Genomic DNA, 19,150 nt, shown 5'->3' with positions numbered 1-19,150 from the left:
AACTCTGGATTTGTTTACTTGTCATACGTTTCATGTGAACAGAAATCTAATTACATTATGTCTGGGAAAATTACTTCATTACACAATAAAACAAATTATATCAGCCACATTCGCAAGTGATTCTCTGATTGCTATTCTGTGAAATTGCATACAGAACATGTGTCATTTGGGGCCAAGCTGATACAAACTGTAGCTAGCTTGCAGCACGAAGTTTGACTTTTTATGCAGCAGAAAGTCTTGGCTATTCCCCTTTCAAGGACAGAATACAAAGGAGAAAAACGCCTGCCTTCTCACAAGTTATTGCAAATAATGCAATGCCAAAAATGATGAAAACCACAATGCAACATTTGAATGTAACAATTACCAAGTAATTTCATGTCCTTAAATTTTAATTAGCAATTGGGTGGTTGCACCTGAAAGAACCTTTGGAAACTATTGTTTAACTCACCTCTGCTCAGTTCCTGGGCAAAAGTACCAGTATATAGTAGGGGCTGGGAATCCAGCTGCTACGCACTGGAGAATACCATTGCTAAGTATATCCAAAGTGAGAATCTCAGGTTTTGCTGCAACAAACAAAAGCAACAGTTATCCATTAGGGGAACACGGAATTTGCACTGCCATTTGTGCTTCACCCTAGCAACCTGTGTGSCTCATCATCCATGGAATCATTCAGGTGAGCAAGACTTGCTTGTGCTCAAGGATGTCTGGGTCTGAACTAGTGTCCCGTGAAAATCGAACACCTGTGAAAATACTAGTTCTTACAATGAATGCTTGGGCTGGATGTCAGATGAATACCTTGCGCTCTCAGTATTTGAGTTGATGAAAGTTCCAGCAAAGTTAAGCTTAAACAACCCAAAGAAGTGTGTGCTTGGAACAACAGTGAAGTTCCCATTCCTGCACAGCATGACTTTACCAGCCCRTGAAAAGGACAGTTTCTTCACAGTTGAAAGTGTACTAAATCTGTCAAACCACATCCCTCTTACATCTGCCCTGTGTATTCAATACCACCGCAGCCAGGAAAGGAACTACAATGCAAGGCAACCAGTGCAGACCTTCCCACAGAGGATATRCATCCCTCTAAGATACTGCTACTGAAATGCCCAACTGCCTGATTCTCTGAAATACTGTATGTAGAGGAAGCCAATACTCGGCTGAATGTGTTAGCTTTCCAAATGAGAATTTGTGATTGCCTGGTAGTTCAGAAAACAGTTCATCCAGCCGATGCCTTCTGCCACATCCTGCACAGTAGTTAGTCCTGCAGCGGTTTAGGATCCCCTGTTTCAAGCATGGCAGGAAACCACTGCAGTCAGGTGGACTTCAGAGTCATTAGTCCAATGTTACAGACTTCAGCTAAGAGCACCACCAAAGTGTTTTTCCTGGTGAAACTGGAATTAGTGACCTTATKTCCCTTAAAAATTATAGCTTCCTTGCAAAATCATCCAAACAGAAGTTAATGAAAGAAACTATAAAAGACTATGTTGCGATGATGCTGCTCACCTGATGGATACAAGTTAAGAGCCTTAACTTGTTAACTATCTTACAACTATCARTTAATACAGCTTTGGAGGAATAGAAGATGAACCTTTAATTCTATAAAGTAGCGAAGCTGTATAGACTGTAGTGGGAAAACAGATTTACTTCAGATGAAACCCTTGTACGAAGACTGCACAGCCTGAKTTTTTAATGAATATTCTACTCGCTGATTCAATTAGAGGCAATAAAGCACACGTATATTCTCAATCACATACCACCTCCTCGTGACTCATGTTTCAGGAACCGAATGTTCTTTCATTTCTAAATCCGCATGTTGTGTTTTATGCAAAACACCAAGAACCAAACATTGTTGCAAAATGTTGAGACTGATTTTCAGCATTACTCATTTGGTGAGGAACTTTCTGAGAGCACACAGCATCTCACCCAGGCTCAGTGCTCACAGAACACATGTAACTCATATTTCTGAAACTCCAATCAAAATGGCTGAATTGTGAAATTGTAATTAGCAGAACTACAACCCATGTGCTATTTGTTTAGGTATATGCTATGTTTCAGGAATCATTACAGCACAACGTAACCCAAGAAATGAGAGAACTGAGAAGTCAAATACAAGATGCCTATGTGCATTAAGCCCTGGAAAAAAACACTGTGCCAGAGCTGGTCTGCATGTGACATTTGACGCTGAGTGAGGGAAATGAAAATGCCCACATTAGTCAGGCTCTTTCCACTGTAAAAACCTAAAGCAATAAAAGCCTGTCTGTGGCCAGAGCCCACATGGACACCTCCTGCAACAGTGGAAGGAGATGACAGGCTGTGCAGCCCAGGCAGAGTGCTCCAGCCTTGGTGCCATGGGAAGCTGAGCTGCAGCAGCCTCTGAGAAGTGCTGACCTAAGAGCAGCTCTACCTGTCCTGTGCCTGGTGAAGCACTTTGATGCGGCAATTAGCATGATCAGCTTCTCCCCACCAGCACTGAGGGCTCCCAAGCCTCCCTGGCCCAGAGATATTAAGGGATGCATTTCAYTTGAGGCAGCAAAGGGATCCCTACACCAGTACTCAAGGGGACTGAATTGGCTGCTGCCATCKCCACTGGCTGCTCCTTTGCCAGCTCAGGCCACGCACGCCTGTCAGCATCTSCAGCCCTTTCTGGCAGCCAAAGCATCTTCCTCAACCCCCAGTATAGGTGCTCCAGGGGATGCTGGAGCAAAGATGGAATGGCTTTTGCAGATGCCAAGCTGTCACCATGCATCTTCTYTTTAAAAGGGATTTTACTGTGTTAGATTTTATGACTTTCACTGCCTAATTACCCGTCCTGCTATCAGACAGACTCTTAATGACTAGATGCTGCTTACTCTTCTAACTTTAACCCCTTAAATATTTAACATTTCATTACACTGCTCAGCATATATGCATACCACCTTCTGTAATCAGGCATTAAATGTCTAAAACTTCTAATTTCACTGATTTATTAATCGCTTTTCAGCTTTTATTAATRTTGATTCTGGATGTATCAAAGACGACTTATAAGCGGTCACTCCTATTTTAATTCAATGCTCTGTATAATGAAATTCTGCATTTAATTGCTTGCTAYTGCCAGTTTCCATTTCTTCATTGTTAACTAAGTAAATGTCTAAAAAGTAACACTTAATAGGTATTGTCAGTCATCTCAGACAAAGAGAGTTTTTTCCTGCTGGAGATACATTTTCTGGATTGGAACAAATCTTTTTTACACTATCATGATGACTCCTCATAGTTCACCGCATAGTCCAATGGCAGAAAAMCAGCTGAATTTGGTTTCATGTGATCTGTAATACCATGACAGRTTTTCTCTTTGCAGCAGGAGCCCCAACTGCACAGTTAATAYTTTGTTGACTACAATTAAGCTGAGATATTATTTTGCACTAAATTCAGTTACTAGTTGGAAGATTCCTCTGCTAATTGCTAGATACACCATACCTTGTCACTCTGGAGATTTCTGCAGTTTCTTGGTTGTAACTGAGTACAGCATGCTGCTTGTCAAGCTGTATTTTCTTTTTGGCTCCTAATTTTAGAGCTCGTTCCCTCCATATATTTATTAATAATTACTMCACTATTTAACAGCAATTTAGTATTGTTTCAGATTAGCATATGTAATTGCTAAATATGTTTAAATCCAAGGCAAGCATTTCTGCACTGGGTTTTTCATGACTTTCAGCAAATGCTTCAGCATTGATTTTTGTTTATATGAAGACACTCTCCTGATTATGAATCCTGTTTTACCTGTTTGGTTACTTTCGGCTGATTACATGCCCAAGCCAGCCTTGTAAACATCACAAGCTACATCTAAGCAATTTATGCAAAATCCCTAGCAACAGTGTTAGGTGAGGACACACCATCAGGTCAGGATCTGACCCACCCACAATGACTCACCTTTGGMAGTTATTCTGCTATGTCAGATAATATGATACATTGTCAGGCAGTTTGTGTTTCATAGCTAAATGATGAGCATTTTACAAGCCAGTGAAAACAGGGTATTTTTGTTAAAAACAACCCTCTAGAAAGACCAATCAATTCATCTCTTTATCCAGAATGAAAAAATGTTTGCAGGAGCTTAGTTAAAATGCCAGAAGAAACTTTTTGAGTCAAGTGCATCAAATCCATTGCTTCAGCAATGGCTGCAGTCCACCCAGGGCCACAGTGCATGAAGACRCGGGCCCTATGACACTGCTTAAGTGTCCTCACAGCACTCCAAGACTGATCTTACTACTTACGAGACCAGCAGTTTAAGCAAGAAGGAAACAGACTTGAATGCTGCTGGTTGTATGGACAAGCCATTCAGGAGAACGAAAATGTCTATGCTYCCTTTTGCCCTGTCCATTCTGCTTCTCCATTCTCTTCCCCTTCTGGTTTCTCAACCATGATCTACAGGGATTTTCAGCTTTTATTAAGTAGCACATGCCTCAAAAGCAACAACATGGAGATCTGCATTGAGAACTGACATCTGATGATGCCAAAACTGTGAGATAGTATTTCCTTAGTTCTTGTGCCCACACTGTAAGCAACCTGCAATTTTTTTCTATTCCTTCATAGAAGAAATTATATAGAAATTATACTTCTGGCCCAACAATTTGCTCCATTAATCTTTTTAATACTAGAATTATCCCTCATGACTGTGACCCACACTCATTCACTGAGACAAAGGACACCTGAGATCACCACTGCCCTTATGTCAGAAATCAGAGCCAGGAAACAGAAAAGGCGTAATACAAGTGCCAACATTCAACATTCACATTTATGAAGGAAGAAATGCCATGTTCTGAAAGGAGCCCAAGTGACATTCCTAGATCCAAACAATATCATTGCTAATAGAGATGCTACAAATGTTGGTCTTCAATGATAAATGAGACGAATTCAAGAATGAATGGCTGGGACTTGATACATTTGTGATGGCAGTGCTCTACATAAAACTATGCYTGAAAAAGGACACACTGCTGCTAAAGCATAGCAGCAACACAAAACTGCATTTGCAGCATGGTCACTTACTTCCGATACAGTTCCTCCTGCTGGGCTCAAAGTCCCTTCTTAGTTTAATTTTCCTTAAGCTTGGCCTTTAGCAGCAGCCAATATTTGTCTGCTGAGAGCATGAAATGCTYTAAGAGGATTGCTTTGCTAAGGACAGGGTTTTCTGAAGGTTTCACTGAATTAATTTTGAAGTTTAGCTTTTGTCTTRAAGAATGCTATTTGGAACTGAGGCCAGTGCTGTTTCTTAACAAGCATGTCCCAGAGATGACAGCATGCACATTTGAAAAGCTATGCAGATTTCTCTAAAAACAATGGTGATTTATATTATTATAGAGAAGTATTTAGATGCCAAAAGGCATCTAAATGTGAATAGTTCTCCTGACAAGCTTTTAAACTCTGCATCCAACTCAAACAAATTAAGGACAATTAATAGCTTAACTCGGTTGCCAAAAATGCAAATTATAATCCCTGTGTATCCTGTTCCACCTCAAATTATAAAACGTTTATGATACATACTCATTTTTGAATTGTGTTTTAGGTGCTACAGGTTTTTCTTCTGTATAAACAATCTAGATGCTCCCTGTTAATCTCTGCAATACATTCACTAGAATGTAAGGTCATGCTGGAAGGTAGGTGGATTTCTGTGAGTACTCTGCACTTTTATATCTTGACATTTAGTTTTCCAGCATGTGCTTCACTTCAGAAAGCCTCTCATATGCTGAACTACRCTGTGACATCTTGTGCATACATTATGTTGTATAAAATACAATGACTGTGATAACGAAATATTTCAGACTGTTCACTTTACTTACTTTTCACATAGACATTAAATGTTACAGAGGAGCTGGCATCAGAGTTGGACACAAAAAATGTGTAAATGCCTCCTTCTGTTCCTTTTAATCGTGTAAGGTGAAGTTCACTTGTGTAACTGTAAAGAAAAAATKTAAGCATTACTAGAACACACAATTTGCTCTGAACACACAATTGCTACATAGAAAATAGGGACGGAATTTTCTGCTGACATCATCCATGCAAACACTCTTATCTTACATTATGACTGCCCTTGCACTTCCAACATCCAGAAGTTTTGCCACTTCTAACAGCMTGATGTGTGCCTGGGTGGCAGCTCAGACCCATGCTCAGACCCCATGCATACATCATCCCTGCTCCTCTTCTCACTGAGGAGGGAACCCAGATTCACAACCTAGACCACATGTTCTAGGTGCTTCACTGGATTTCTGGAAGATGAGGGATCAGGAGAAAACAGTGCCCAGCAGAAATAAAAGCTTTTTTTTTTTTTAATAGAGTTTTTATCCAGAGCATTGGGGTGTGCTGTGGCAGTGGAGGGAGCTTCTGCACACAAACAACCTTAAATCTCATTTTTCCTCATTGGACAAGAATGTAGGTGAGTCACGAGTATACAGCAAGCTGGTCCTCAGATGGTGTGGTGAGCTTGATGCTATGCCAGATCTAGGTCAGCAGACTTTGYACCAGTTACTGTGGCAAGCCACACATACTACAACATATTTTATAGTCAACACTTTCTCACTATCCCCACCTCCCTCTTTCCAGAGCAGACTCTACTCTGCTGTTCCAAAGTAAAATCAACACTTACAGCCATGCATCTTACCTGTTATTGCCCACAGTCTTGAACTTGACGTCATGGTCTGAGGAATTCTGTAATGTTTCATTCATGTACATCCAGACTTCTTCCTTCGGTTTTGGATATGCCTCATATTCAACTGTTAAGTTTCCATTTTGTCCTGCATTTATATCTATGGTGGTATTCATTGTTGCAAACAAACGGACAAATCCTTTAGCTGATGGTCATAAGAAGAGAAGAAAAAAAATTTCAGGGCCATTTAGAAGATTGTGAGTACTCTAACCACACTTAGATGGCTTCAAGATCAAACATCCAACTGTGAAACAGGAAACCTTATCTGCAAAACAGAACTTGAACCCTCACCTGCCAAAACCAAGGCTACTAACTATATGTAGCATGAGACATAGAGCAACCTTGAATGCCTTAGCACAAATAATTCCATCTTCTGGTGACAAATACATTCTATTTGCTTTTGGAAAAATGCAAGCACGTGTTTGGTCCTACTCAAGTATTTCTATTGTTCAGAAAATTTGAGTTGCTAACTGTATGAAAGAAACATTAAGAAAAAAGCAAGCTAAAATCATTTATGACAGCATACTAGAATATTTAAGGTTTCTTTGTCAAGTGTAATTAAGAACAACATTACAAATGAAGCTATTAAAAGCTGTAATTAGAGAAAAATGTGCTAAATCCACAAGCCTGGATACCAATCGTCTTAAACCAAGGCATTTCTGTACATCTGYTGCTGGGTCCTAATCTTCTATTTGGCAGATACCATTTATCACTGCGCAGTTCCATTCCAAAATATCATGTCTAACAACATCCTTGCTGTAGTGGTTTTAATTTCATTAATAAACTCATCAGATAGAAGATTCACTTTGAAAAGACAAATTTTTCAGTCCTATTACAGTAATTCATAAGGGAATTATCAGTTTGACAGGCAGATTGCCATTACAAGGAAACACATTTACTGAAAGCTTGAATTTAGACCTAAAGTCAATCTCATATCCCTGCTTCTTCCCACTTTCTAGTAATCAAACTGCTGTGGCCAGCTGGGCACCCGAGCTTGGGAAAACCAGAGCCAGCGGGGCTTGGTGAAAGCATATGGAGCTGCCAGAGCGCTTGACAGATGCTTTGAAGAAGAAAGGATGACGTAAATTCATAGCAGACAGGTATGCTCTAAAATCTTATCCATCATTAGAAAAGATGAAAAGGTTTCCAATCTGGAAACGGAAGGTTAGCATTTCCTTTGCAGTGCCTTTTTCAGTTTTCTGTATAAACACAGGATTCCCTATGCAAGCTATATTCAAAATCACACCAAACAACCTTCAAATAAAATTTTATTATGATGCTATCAATCCCTGTAATGCAGTTCTAGTACCTTCTATTGTTACATAAATTAACTGCTAGAGAAACGTAATTAGGAATTTCACAAAAAGTACACATTATTTCTTGTAAAACTTTTGGCTAATGTTAAAGCCACAGTGATTTAGTGTCAGATGCAATCCCAGATTTCTCTCTATGTACACATCACATACCACTTACAAGAACCCTGGGACCGGCACAGTTCAGGTAAATACAGACACTTTGACAACAAATGATGAAAGGTATCCAGAAGCTGGAGCTTATTTTATTTTAAGTCAAATATGAGACAGCAGAGAAAGAAAACTATCTCAGAAAGGAGATTCCACCTTTTCTCTTGCATTTTTTATTAAATACAAACTTTGCATTTTACTAAATAAAACCTTTATTTCTTAATTTGTATAATTCCATGCTTTATTTTAAACCCCAGACTTTCCAAAGTCAATCCTTTTTAAAGCTACATTTGCATATGTAGTAGTACTAAGAATTTCTGCAGTGAAGAGCTTCCCTCCTCTTATAATAAAAGCTTTCACAYTGATCCCCTTGGGGAAAAGATTTTCTTTCATACTTCACACTGTTTCACTCTTTTACATATGAATGTAGTCTCTCCTGTAAAAAATGAGGAAAACATCCCTGTCATTGTGAGCCCTACCCCCTCGACCTGCGCAGCAAGGTTAAGGGCACTCAAACCTCTGCCGGTTTGCTGAAGGTCTGACCCACGCAGGTCAAACACTTTTGTTTTCTTACATTACGAGGGAAAGCAAAACAAGCAGTGTTGCCAGAGTGTGTGTGTGCGGAACCAAAAAGACTGAAAAGGAAAAAAAGGATTCAAGGCTACACTTCCCTCAGTAACTACATCCTCGAATGGTATGGAACTAGAACRGTTGTAGCCAACTACACAGACCAGAATGATCTTATTAACTATACCAGCATGTCCTTAATTGTACTCCATTTATCAAATGAGCAGGTTTCAGCAGCTTTCAAATTYAAAAGGCATTGTGTGTCAGCCAAGTTAATATATGGCAGACTCTAAATGCATCTGTTATTAAACAGGAGGAGGAAGGGAGTTTGCTCACTATTTAAGGACATGATCCAAAACACGTAGAAGTGATAGATAGTGGGTTCAACAAGGTGGTGACCTCCGGAACAATTTCATGCTGTCYGTGTGCACCACAACGTTGTTCACAGCATTATTTTAAACAGACRTACAAATATAGCTTCTACATAACAAAACATGGATACACTGTCAGTGAAATTTCCCATGCATGGAAGGTAGGTATTAAAGATCTGCTTTGTGCTTGTGCTGCCAAATTACTCAAGCATAGGGACAGTACCAGACAAAGGTAAATTACTTGCTTTGTTAAAACTGGTTTAAATTTTAGATTACACCAGGAAGGATGAGACAAACYAGTGAGACAGAAACACTCTTGGGTGGTTGTTCTAGTATCACTTTCCAATAACAAGCAAAGGGTTATAGAAATTAAAGTAGTCATACACACCACAACACTTCATGAGCCATTCCATACGGTACCAGTCAGCAACAACCTTTAATAAAAGCAATTTTACTCACTGAGGTTTGGGGAAAAGGAGAGACGAGGAWGAGAAGACTCCCCAGTGTTCTTACTTCTCATCTCCTGCTCTTAGAAATGTTAAGATTTCTACAAGAAGTATTTACCTAGAGCTTTCAAGGTTACTGTGGCATTGGTTTTTCCAAAAGGGTTTTCTGCTTGGCATGTGAATTCTCCAGAATCATTAACTCCCACTGAACGGATGTTCAATGTTAATTTCCTTTCGTATCCATAATCACCCAAATTTCTGCTTTTGCCTGTAACAATCTGTCGGTAAAAAACAATTAACATCTAAAACACTGTGTATGCATCATCTTTCCTAGATAAATTAAAAATAGAAGTAATTATAACTTTGCTATATTAATATTCATAACTTTAAACCGGAATAATAAGCCAGCACGACAAACCTGTCACTAGAATCTCTCCATGAAAAACAAGTGTGTGATCAGCTGCCTTTGGGGGATAATGTCCTCTCCTAAATCCTATACCAACCCYTTATGCTTTTTTTTTTCTTTTCTCCACAAGCTCCCCTCTAAGGCAAGAATRTGGGGGGATATGGAATGGGGGTATGATGAGTTTGGGGATGTGCTCACCTGCCCCAAGAGAGCCAAATGGAGAAGACCAGCCCAAGCCAAAAAGCCAGAGCTCTAAGTTCTTCAAATGTCTCCATTACATGATGAGAAGTAAATTGTACTCAAGGTCAGACCCAACTCATTCAGGCTACATTTCCAATACTGAGAAGGTGAGAAACCAGCTGAAGGTTTCATTTGACAAACAGCACTTTCAACTGTAGGGCTTGATGCAAAATGGCCACTAGCTCCTGACCTTTCCTAATGCTCAGAAGCTGCAGCTCTTGTATGAAATCACTGCAACTCTGAAGTGTGGTTCACCACTCCAGTAATGCCTGAARTTCAGTGAACTCTCTACTAGTCTCTTGTCTCAACTGATTTCAACACTTTTCAGTAAATGACAAGAGAGAATTCAAGGTCCTGGGCCTTCCTTTTAACTGTGTTGCTCTGTGTTCCAAGGCCACAGCATCTCCTACTTGCAGGCCCTGCTGGAAGGAGGCTATACACAGCATCCTTCCTCCGGTACCCGCTCTGATTCTTGGTCCATAGCAATCTAAATTTATGAATCTTAAAGACAACTGGAAACTTCATTCTCTTAAATATGTCATGATTCTACACATATGCATAAGGAAAAAAATGCATTGAGGTGTTGACTTGAGTCTGTGAGAATGTTCGGTATGGTTGAAAAGACTGATATAACTTACATTGATTAATCCAAATGTAGACCTGGATTTGTTACAATTTTCTAATTGAACTACTGCAATTCTTGGACGTTCCAAGAGCTTCTAGACAAATTAAAGTTTCTTAATGCAATTTTGATTCATTCTGACTTATAATAATTACAGGAGAAGTATATTTAGTATGGATGTGCTTGCTAATAACCCATCTCCTAACTTTCCAAAATGTTGATAACTTCAGTCATACATGTAAGAAGTATTTTGGTTTTTTTTTCCTTTCACCTATYCAGGATAAAATGTAATTCTGACTCTACTTAAATATGAAATTTGTGTGTTCTCTTTCAATACAAAATTTAATTTGATAGTCCATATTTCAAAGACAGCAGCTCCTACTATTTACTAGAAAGAACAGAAAGGTCAAACTTTTGGGGAAAATACTTTTCTCATGGCTTTTACACATTAAATAAAAAATCATAAAGTACAAAAAATGAAGGGAAGCTCTCAATTTCATCAATCTGTAACACAGCAAAGGGAGGGGGATGAGAGAAGAAATTAATTTCTCAGATGAAGGGCTTGCACAGGACCAAAAGCAGATCTGCATGTCCCATGCCACCTTTSTGTCAGTTAGGCCTTCTCAATGTTCAGAACTGCGAGGTGGGGTTTCTGGAACTAGGAGCACTCAGCAAGAACAGCTTTGCCAGAGCCAGTGCATTAGCCAAGCATGGCATGCCAAGCCCCAGGGAACAGGATTCCTCTTCCTTATGTGTCTGAGGAGATGTGATTTATCCAAATATCACAGGAGTCTTTTCTTCCATACACACGGGCTGAGAATTACGTATTCTGATCACTACCATTAGCAGTAAAAGACCAGCCAATTAGCAYGGGAATGTATATGGTGGGAGTTACTAAAAAAATCTCCACAAGGGCTTTTAATAATTTAAATTTCAGGGTATACCCAGAAGATCAAGAAGCATTCTCAAAAACAGCCCAATGTCTGCTGCTCATTTCAAAGACAGAGCTGGCAGCACACTGACTTACCAGGGAAGGGGATCTCTCTGCCCATCTTCTGCAGAATAGTTGYGCTGCTGGTAACAAACTCTCCCGGACTACTGAGCCTCGCAATAATTTAATCTGGTGATGCCAGTCAGTAACTTCAACTATCACTGGCAGACAGAAGCCAGTTCACKGGTTCATTTTTCAGAGGTTTTCCAGTTAGTGAGGCACACCATGTAATTTAAATGAATTAATCATTCCTGCGAATGCTTACTACTATTCCTGTCACACACAACCCCATGCTAATTAGCAGGTATTTTACTGTTAATGATAACAACTAGAATATGTAATTTGCAGTCCATGTGTTGATATTTGCAGCTCCCATTGATTGCAATGTGATGTGCAGGCACTCCAAGCTTCCTTATATAGGAAGCCCAACAGAGGTCACCTAAATTTCACATTGAAGAGCCCAACTTTAATTTCTTTTCAGGAAGAGAAGTCTGTGCTTCCTCCCAGCCATCCTGGGACATGGGACAGTTATCCTCTCACCAGTTTGTGGGATACTGGATCTTTATAAATACAACAAATCAAAATCAACACAGCATCGATACCCAAAAAAAGCATGTGAATGTCTACAGAGAGTCTGTGTACTGTGCTGAGGCACACAAAGTACAGTGAAAGGAACTTACCACACTTCTGTGAGAAATCCAACTAGTTTGTACACTGCTATCCACATCTGTGATTACGCATGTAACTTCAAATTCTTCCCCTTCTTTGAGAAGCTCATAGCTTTTTGATAAGGTGATGACAGGAAGAGTTTTGTGAACTGGAAAACAATTTAGAAGTATATTACTTCTCATTACACTCAGCACTTCCAAGAGGGGATAAAAATCAACAGTCATTAATTAACTTTCCAATAAAATCAAGGCTCTGAGATGTATTTAGTTTTTTTTAGCATATTACATAGTTGTTCCCTTACACCAAGCACGTTTCTGTTTTAACTTYACTTCAAATGACACTTAAAAGTTAGATAAGACTTGTCAGAGCATAGMAACTTGAATGCAGAAACTTGAGCAATGTTACAATCAATGTAACAATAAATGAGATGATTCTGTGACAGTGATTAAAAAGTAGCACTCTGGAACCGAAAACATGGTGAGGATCTGTCACTGAAGAACAGCAGCCCAGCACTAGCTGCAAATTTTAATTACAAAGCATTACAGCCAACAAAAAGTACTGTCTGACAAGTCCCTGAAAAGACCCTGATGGGCAGCCTAGGAAGGACAGGTACTGCTCAAGGACTTCTGCACACCTGCACCTGAAAGCATCACAACCTCTGCTTACAGTGATGGTTCACRGCTGTCACGGAAGAAGTAGGTGGTGCCATGTAGACATGGGGTTGCTCTATCACAGTTCTGCTTCAGGGTGTCTTTTGTCACCAGTCAGGTGTACCTGAGGACTACATATCTCCTGCCTCCACAAAGCTCTTCAGCTCTTCCTCTATTCCCTTCATGGCTTGTTTTTCTATTTTCTTCATGCTTTCTTCAAATTTTCCTCTTTTATTATACTATAGTTAACTTCCCACTCAGGCTTTTACACAGGATGACTTAAACTGCAAATTCAGCACATACCAGATAAGGTCTTCCAGAGTCTCTCCCTGCCTCTAACACAACTTTTGTAGCTGTCTTAGGTAAACTGTATAAAACTTAGGAAAACAACATGCTTGTCAGCCATTGGTACTTTAACAATAATGTTTTCCTCATGTTGCTGTAAGTAGCTACAGAAGAGAACAAAGAAAAAGCTTGCCCTTTTCAGATATAAAGGCTCACACAAAAAAACCCCTCACCACTCAGCAGTACCCAAGGGACAGGAGGAAGCCAGTGCAGAAGGCATTCTGTGTTCTCATCTCCCAGAAACATCTCTTGACATCCAAAAAAAAGCCTTAGGTCCATAAAGCCCCTCATTGTTTTAAGAAGGCCTGTACATAAACACTCCCTGAGCTATTGTAGCTGATGTGTGTCTGAGTACTCCTGCACAGCTCCCTGTTCACGGATGCCTCTTCGGTCTTTCTGCAGCAGAAGATCACATCCAAGAGTCTGAGTGCCATGGTTATCACTACAGAAACATTACCCACCAAAGCATCTTAAATGTTGAGCCAACGAGAAAGTGAGTTTTAGCTGCTGAACACAGTAAGGACCGAACACTACAGCATAATAACTACAATATCAGGAGTGACACTGCTGCTGATGGACTTCAGCAGATGCTTCTACTTACTGCACACTTCCTCCCTAATGGAGAATGTGGGCAGARTGCCGAGGTGCCCTCAGCCCCTATGGTTGCCCACCATGAGTGGACTGCTGGCAGTGGTTGGGAAGGAGGAGAAGCCTTCCATCTGAAGTCACCAGCAAATCAAGGAAGCACAGACTTATATCCTGTAATAAAATGAAGAAGTCCAATACTACAGCCTGCATCCTCCCGTCAGAGAAATATCAGTTATATCAATCAGCCGGTTTCTCTCTTTGGCCAGCACGGAAGAAACAGTTGAAAAAACCCCACTTGTTAAAGTACAAACAAGACAGACAGCAGGAATGGACTTGATTTTTGTTTGTCAAAGAAGAATGCCAGAGATGCAAATACTTATTAAACTTTTGTTCTCTTCTCATTAATTGACATTTAGTCGTGATTGAAGTTCATTATGTAAGAATTTCCAAATCATCAGGAAAAGACTCCTTAAACTTGCCACAGCAAACTCCACAGCTGACGTGGCCCCCACTGTTCAACGTCTTGCCCCACAACCAAGGAGAACGAGCAGGTCACACAGCCCTCACCATGGAGCAAACACCAGCGTGTGCCCTCAGCGGGACACAGGGCAGCCCTCCTCCACCAGCACGAGCGGATGAGCTGCTGTGGCCTGGCCTCAGCTCCCAGCGCTGGCACCATGTGGGCAGCAGGGATGAGCACACCAGGCTGCTGGCCCGTGCTGTGCTCCCCCTCCTCAGGCAGCAGCCTCAGCTGCAGGAGAGGTGGCTTCATTCCAAGAGTCCAGAGCTACATGGACAACAACCTCATTTACCTGCCCCTGAGGCAATGCCAAGCCAGCCTGGCTCGCTGCACTGCTCCCTGCACTTYCCTCCTGGGTATTTATACAGCCCAACCATGACACACGGGCTAAGTGTGGGCTCCAAACTGCCCGACCAAACCCACCTGTAAAGTCCTGAGGAAAGACATGGGGCTTCTCCTCCTTCCCAAACACACCCAAGATCCAACCCTAGGGCACAGGGGTGTGCGAAGGTCAAGTGTAGGGTACCACCCACAGGTTTGCCAAGTGTAGTGCTGCATGTAGCAGCTCAGCCACAATGCATTCCCCATCATGATCTGTGCACATGGCTACTGTTGTGGACATCTTCACTAAAAAATAYGGAGACAAAGACCTTCCACAAGCTCTGCCCCTCCACCAAATCCCTTTTCTTCAATGCCATCAATCAGTTCCTTCTACTGTCACTTCTGGGCAACAGACACATGAGTCAGGCACCAAAATAATTTTGCTTGCACAAACTTGTCCAAACCTCAGGTGCTGCTTTGCCCTCAGTTTAACAGCATAACTCACATTTCCTATAATGATGAAAAAAATACMTGGAAATCACCAGGAACAGAAAACAAAACTCATCATGGCCATACCTTCTCAGCATAGCCACAAGGTCTAAGTGTCATGAGATCAATCTGTGCTCTGACTTAATTTGCCCAAAACAAGCTTTTAAAGCTCACCACTTTCATTTGGTCAGCAGTGAGGCTTCACAGCCCTCCCCTACACCTCCTGGGAGGTGAGGAGTAAAATCAGGCTCTCTACAAAAAGGCAGAAATCCTGTGTTACCTGGTCTCACATTCAGGAAGATCTTCTCTGATACCTTCTCAACTCCATTGTGCTTGGCCAAGCACTGGTAGCAGCCCTTAAATGACCTCTGTACATTCTTTATAACAATGCCTTTCTGGGGATTTGGAACGAATGTCATATTTTTGGGGAGACGTTTGCCATCACATTTTTTCAGTGTGAAATTTGTAACATTTGGATCTGTTAGTGGGCACACGAGCAGGATGTCACTGTCTTCTTTTCCATAGATCAGAGAATCAACAAGAAAGAGCACATTTGGATCTGTGAAGAAACACAAAGATCTGTCAGAGAAGCTGGCATGGGAACTTCTGATGAACGTAATCCTATAACTGGGCACTTGTCAAAGGCAGTTTTACTTTCAGCTAGTAAAATTGAGTATTGCCCAATTCATGTTTACCAGGAGACATTAAATTTTGTCCTAAAAGAGAAGCACAACAGGAGACRTGCAGTAGCGTTCAATACCAGATGCACTAAAGAATCATGTGCACTAAAAATAAGCTTACTRCTTTTTTATTTGGAGATGGAGGCTTTTTTTTGCCTTGTTTAGCTCCAAAATATCCCCACAACAGTAAACAGATTTTCACAGACCACTAGAAGTAATTTGCTTTTAGCTAGTGGCAGGGCTGTAAGGTTTCATGCCCACGGGAGGATTTGGAAGAAATTTATGAGCAAATGGAAGTTGAAAAGCACCTAAATTATGGTTTTCACTTCTGTAAAATACATAATCTAAATGAACACACATTGTTACCAGAGGAAGCAGCAAACAACTTCTCTCTTTCTCTCCCCTCCCTAAGAGCAGAGATTATTTTTAGCCTCCTTAGAAGAAAAACTGGGCATACAAATACCATGTATCTGATTGAAAAATCATCACTCAATCTTTCAAAAGGTAATTTTCCTATAGCATCTCATCTTAGCCAACCACAGCCATACAAAMATACAGTACTTTAAACATTTTTATAACCATAGTTGAAGCCCATGATAGGTCATGACCTTGAAATGCTAAAAAGCTAGCAAACACAAAAATAAAGGAATGTGTGGTGACAAACACTCTGTAAAAGCTTATTTCAGATTCCATCTGCCTTCTCTACAAAGTAGAATGAATTAGAAAAACAAAAGAGGGAAAAGTTTTTTCTTTTTTGCAAACATGCTTACAACTCGAATGATTAGAGATCGACACACCATGGCTTAACAAGGAAGACTAAGAGAATTTGATTAAGATGATGCACAATGTGCATTTGGCTTAAGACAAGAAGTACCTGGCTGAAAATGAAGGCTGGGATGTTTGCATCATCATCAACAGAAAAATTACTGGCTAGTTTCTAGCACAGAGTAAGGGTGTGGCTTCAGCTGAATCTGATACTATCACCCAGGAAGGCTCCACAAACTACATACTTTGAAGCATCAGTCTAGAATTAGAGCATGGACACAACTAAGACATGAAAAAAATAAGTAAAGGATGTCTGAACTAAACAAAAGCATAACATTTTGCACACCGACATCTTAAAAGAAATGCTATGACTAGCTGTCATTTCTGAGCAGAAGAGGATGGATTAAAAGCTCATCTAAATATCTGTCAGCAGACTTAACTGATTGGTTTCCCCTAAGTCCCCTTTTCTACAATATGGACAGAGCCAAGATACCTTCATTATGCAGAAAGTATGGCTCCCCACAACTGAAAAAAATAGACATTTTTTTAAAATAGAAGGAACAAAATACCTATTTCACTAACAGCTGAAATTGCAGGGAAGGCCTTGACTGGAGCAAACAGAATTGCTGAAGTTTTCCCCCTGCACCTTTGATGCCCCTCTAGAAGGGAATATCACAGTGAGAAGACAYGAAAGGACTTCCTATATGGGATCCAGACACAAACAAGGCTGCTCATGCTCATGTTCTTCCTTTCACGGCTTTCTACCCCATGTACATCTTGGGGTGCACTTGACTTCTGGGCACACACAAGACATGGTGGTGCTTATCACTGCTTCCATCTGAAAAGACTTCAGATCAAAATCAAGAGACTCTTTTATGTAGGAATCTGAACTAACTTGATGTTCACTGGGCTTGTTTGGATCAGGAAAAAAATTGCTTCTATAGACAACACAGGTAGTTTCTGCCAAAACAGAAAGGTGAAACAGGTACAGATCCGCAGTCTGTCAAGACTGTGTCATTCCTAGTCACAGGAACAGAAGAAATTTGGATTTAGTTGATTCAGAAGAACCTAAGATATCAACATATGCCACCATTTTATGTGTCACTATGCTGGATCGAGGTTCTTGGTCGTGTTCTCTCTTCACTCCCAGCTTTACAAGAAGAAAAGTATAAAGGGGTGTTTGTGGCAACCCCACAAGCAGCAGAGCATATGGCAGCATCTTACAGGGGATGTAAGATGTCATTAAACGGCACCTGGCATAAAAGGATGGTCACAAACATACTTATTTCACTGCCAGGAAYTTGTCAAAGTGAAGGTTCCACGTTTTTCACACAACTGAGACAAAAAAGATAGCAACTTSTTGCATGAGGACCACACAACTTCCCTGATGCTTTGGTAATCATGCTCAGGASTGCCGGCTGTTATCCTGAGGTGAAGCAGTCACTCATGGAAAGCAAAAAGATCTCTTTGGTCATAGCTGTCTGGGATAATTACCATAACCCTCAGGGAAAAAAAAAAACCATGGTAGGTAAAGTCAACATTGTTTGCCAAATATAGGTAAGATACATGTCCGATTTTCTTTAGTCAATCTCAGAGAAAAACAGAAAGTCAAGAGCACTCTTCCACGGTAGCTGCATGGCTATCTGGAGAACCCAGAACAAGTTAAAGGAGAACCTTTTAWACTGCGTGGCCACTATGCCAGGTATCTTCGCTGGGAAAAATCTCTGCTGTGCAGTGCTGGTATCTCTGTGTCTTGGAGAACAACCCTGCAGTAATTCTCAAAGGACTGGCAGGGTTCAGAGGAGGCTCTCTGAAACAAACCCCACTGGTCAAAGAACGCTGTCTTCAAGAAAGTGGATGCCATAGTACTTTTTTCCATCAACAGGGAAGGAAGACCACCAGAGCTATGTGAAAGAGAAGCGAAATAACTGTTTTCCTTGAAAAGTAAAAGGGAATACCAGGCATGGCAAATGGTGAGCTCGGGGGCAGCTGATCCAGACATGGATCAGGAGAGAAGAAATCTGAAGACAACACTGCACAAGAAGAGTAATAAAGGATTGAGAAATGTGTCAGAGCAGAAGCACTTTTTTTCCTGTCTGAGACATTTCTGATCAGTCACAAGGTAGATCAGAAGCTGGAGGCAGAGGAATCATTGCTGTTTGCTGGCTTAGGCCTGGGAGCACAGTCTCAAAASACCAAATCCTTTAGGCTAACTRCCTCTGAAAATTAAAAGCTTGGGAYCAAACCTTACATGACTCCATGCTGATGGATGGCGTAGAATTAAAAAGACATTTCTTCATATTTCTTGTTTCTTCACAGTACAGTACAACTGACTCATACAASAGACTCA

At 40.7% G+C, this 19,150-nt stretch overlaps 1 protein-coding gene across 1 annotated transcript in view; it reads right to left on the bottom strand.

Moving 5' to 3' along the window:
* KIT (KIT proto-oncogene, receptor tyrosine kinase) overlaps positions 1 to 19,150 on the bottom strand; it is a 55,977-nt gene that overhangs the window by 17,870 nt on the left and 18,957 nt on the right. Inside the window, exons 3-8 of the mRNA XM_057366817.1 lie at positions 15,636 to 15,914; positions 12,454 to 12,590; positions 9,633 to 9,792; positions 6,623 to 6,812; positions 5,805 to 5,920; positions 449 to 563 (exon numbers count right to left, since the gene is read on the bottom strand). Of these exons, the coding sequence (XP_057222800.1) occupies positions 449 to 563; positions 5,805 to 5,920; positions 6,623 to 6,812; positions 9,633 to 9,792; positions 12,454 to 12,590; positions 15,636 to 15,914 (997 nt within the window). The remainder of the gene's footprint in view (positions 1 to 448; positions 564 to 5,804; positions 5,921 to 6,622; positions 6,813 to 9,632; positions 9,793 to 12,453; positions 12,591 to 15,635; positions 15,915 to 19,150) is intronic.

Source organism: Malurus melanocephalus, unplaced genomic scaffold, assembly GCF_030028575.1.
Source record: "Malurus melanocephalus ecotype Western Australia unplaced genomic scaffold, MMel_1.1 scaffold_71, whole genome shotgun sequence".
NCBI classification, from domain to species: Eukaryota; Metazoa; Chordata; class Aves; order Passeriformes; family Maluridae; genus Malurus; species Malurus melanocephalus.
Note: the sequence above shows the minus strand (reverse complement) of the source record. Positions and strands in the feature narration are given on the sequence as shown.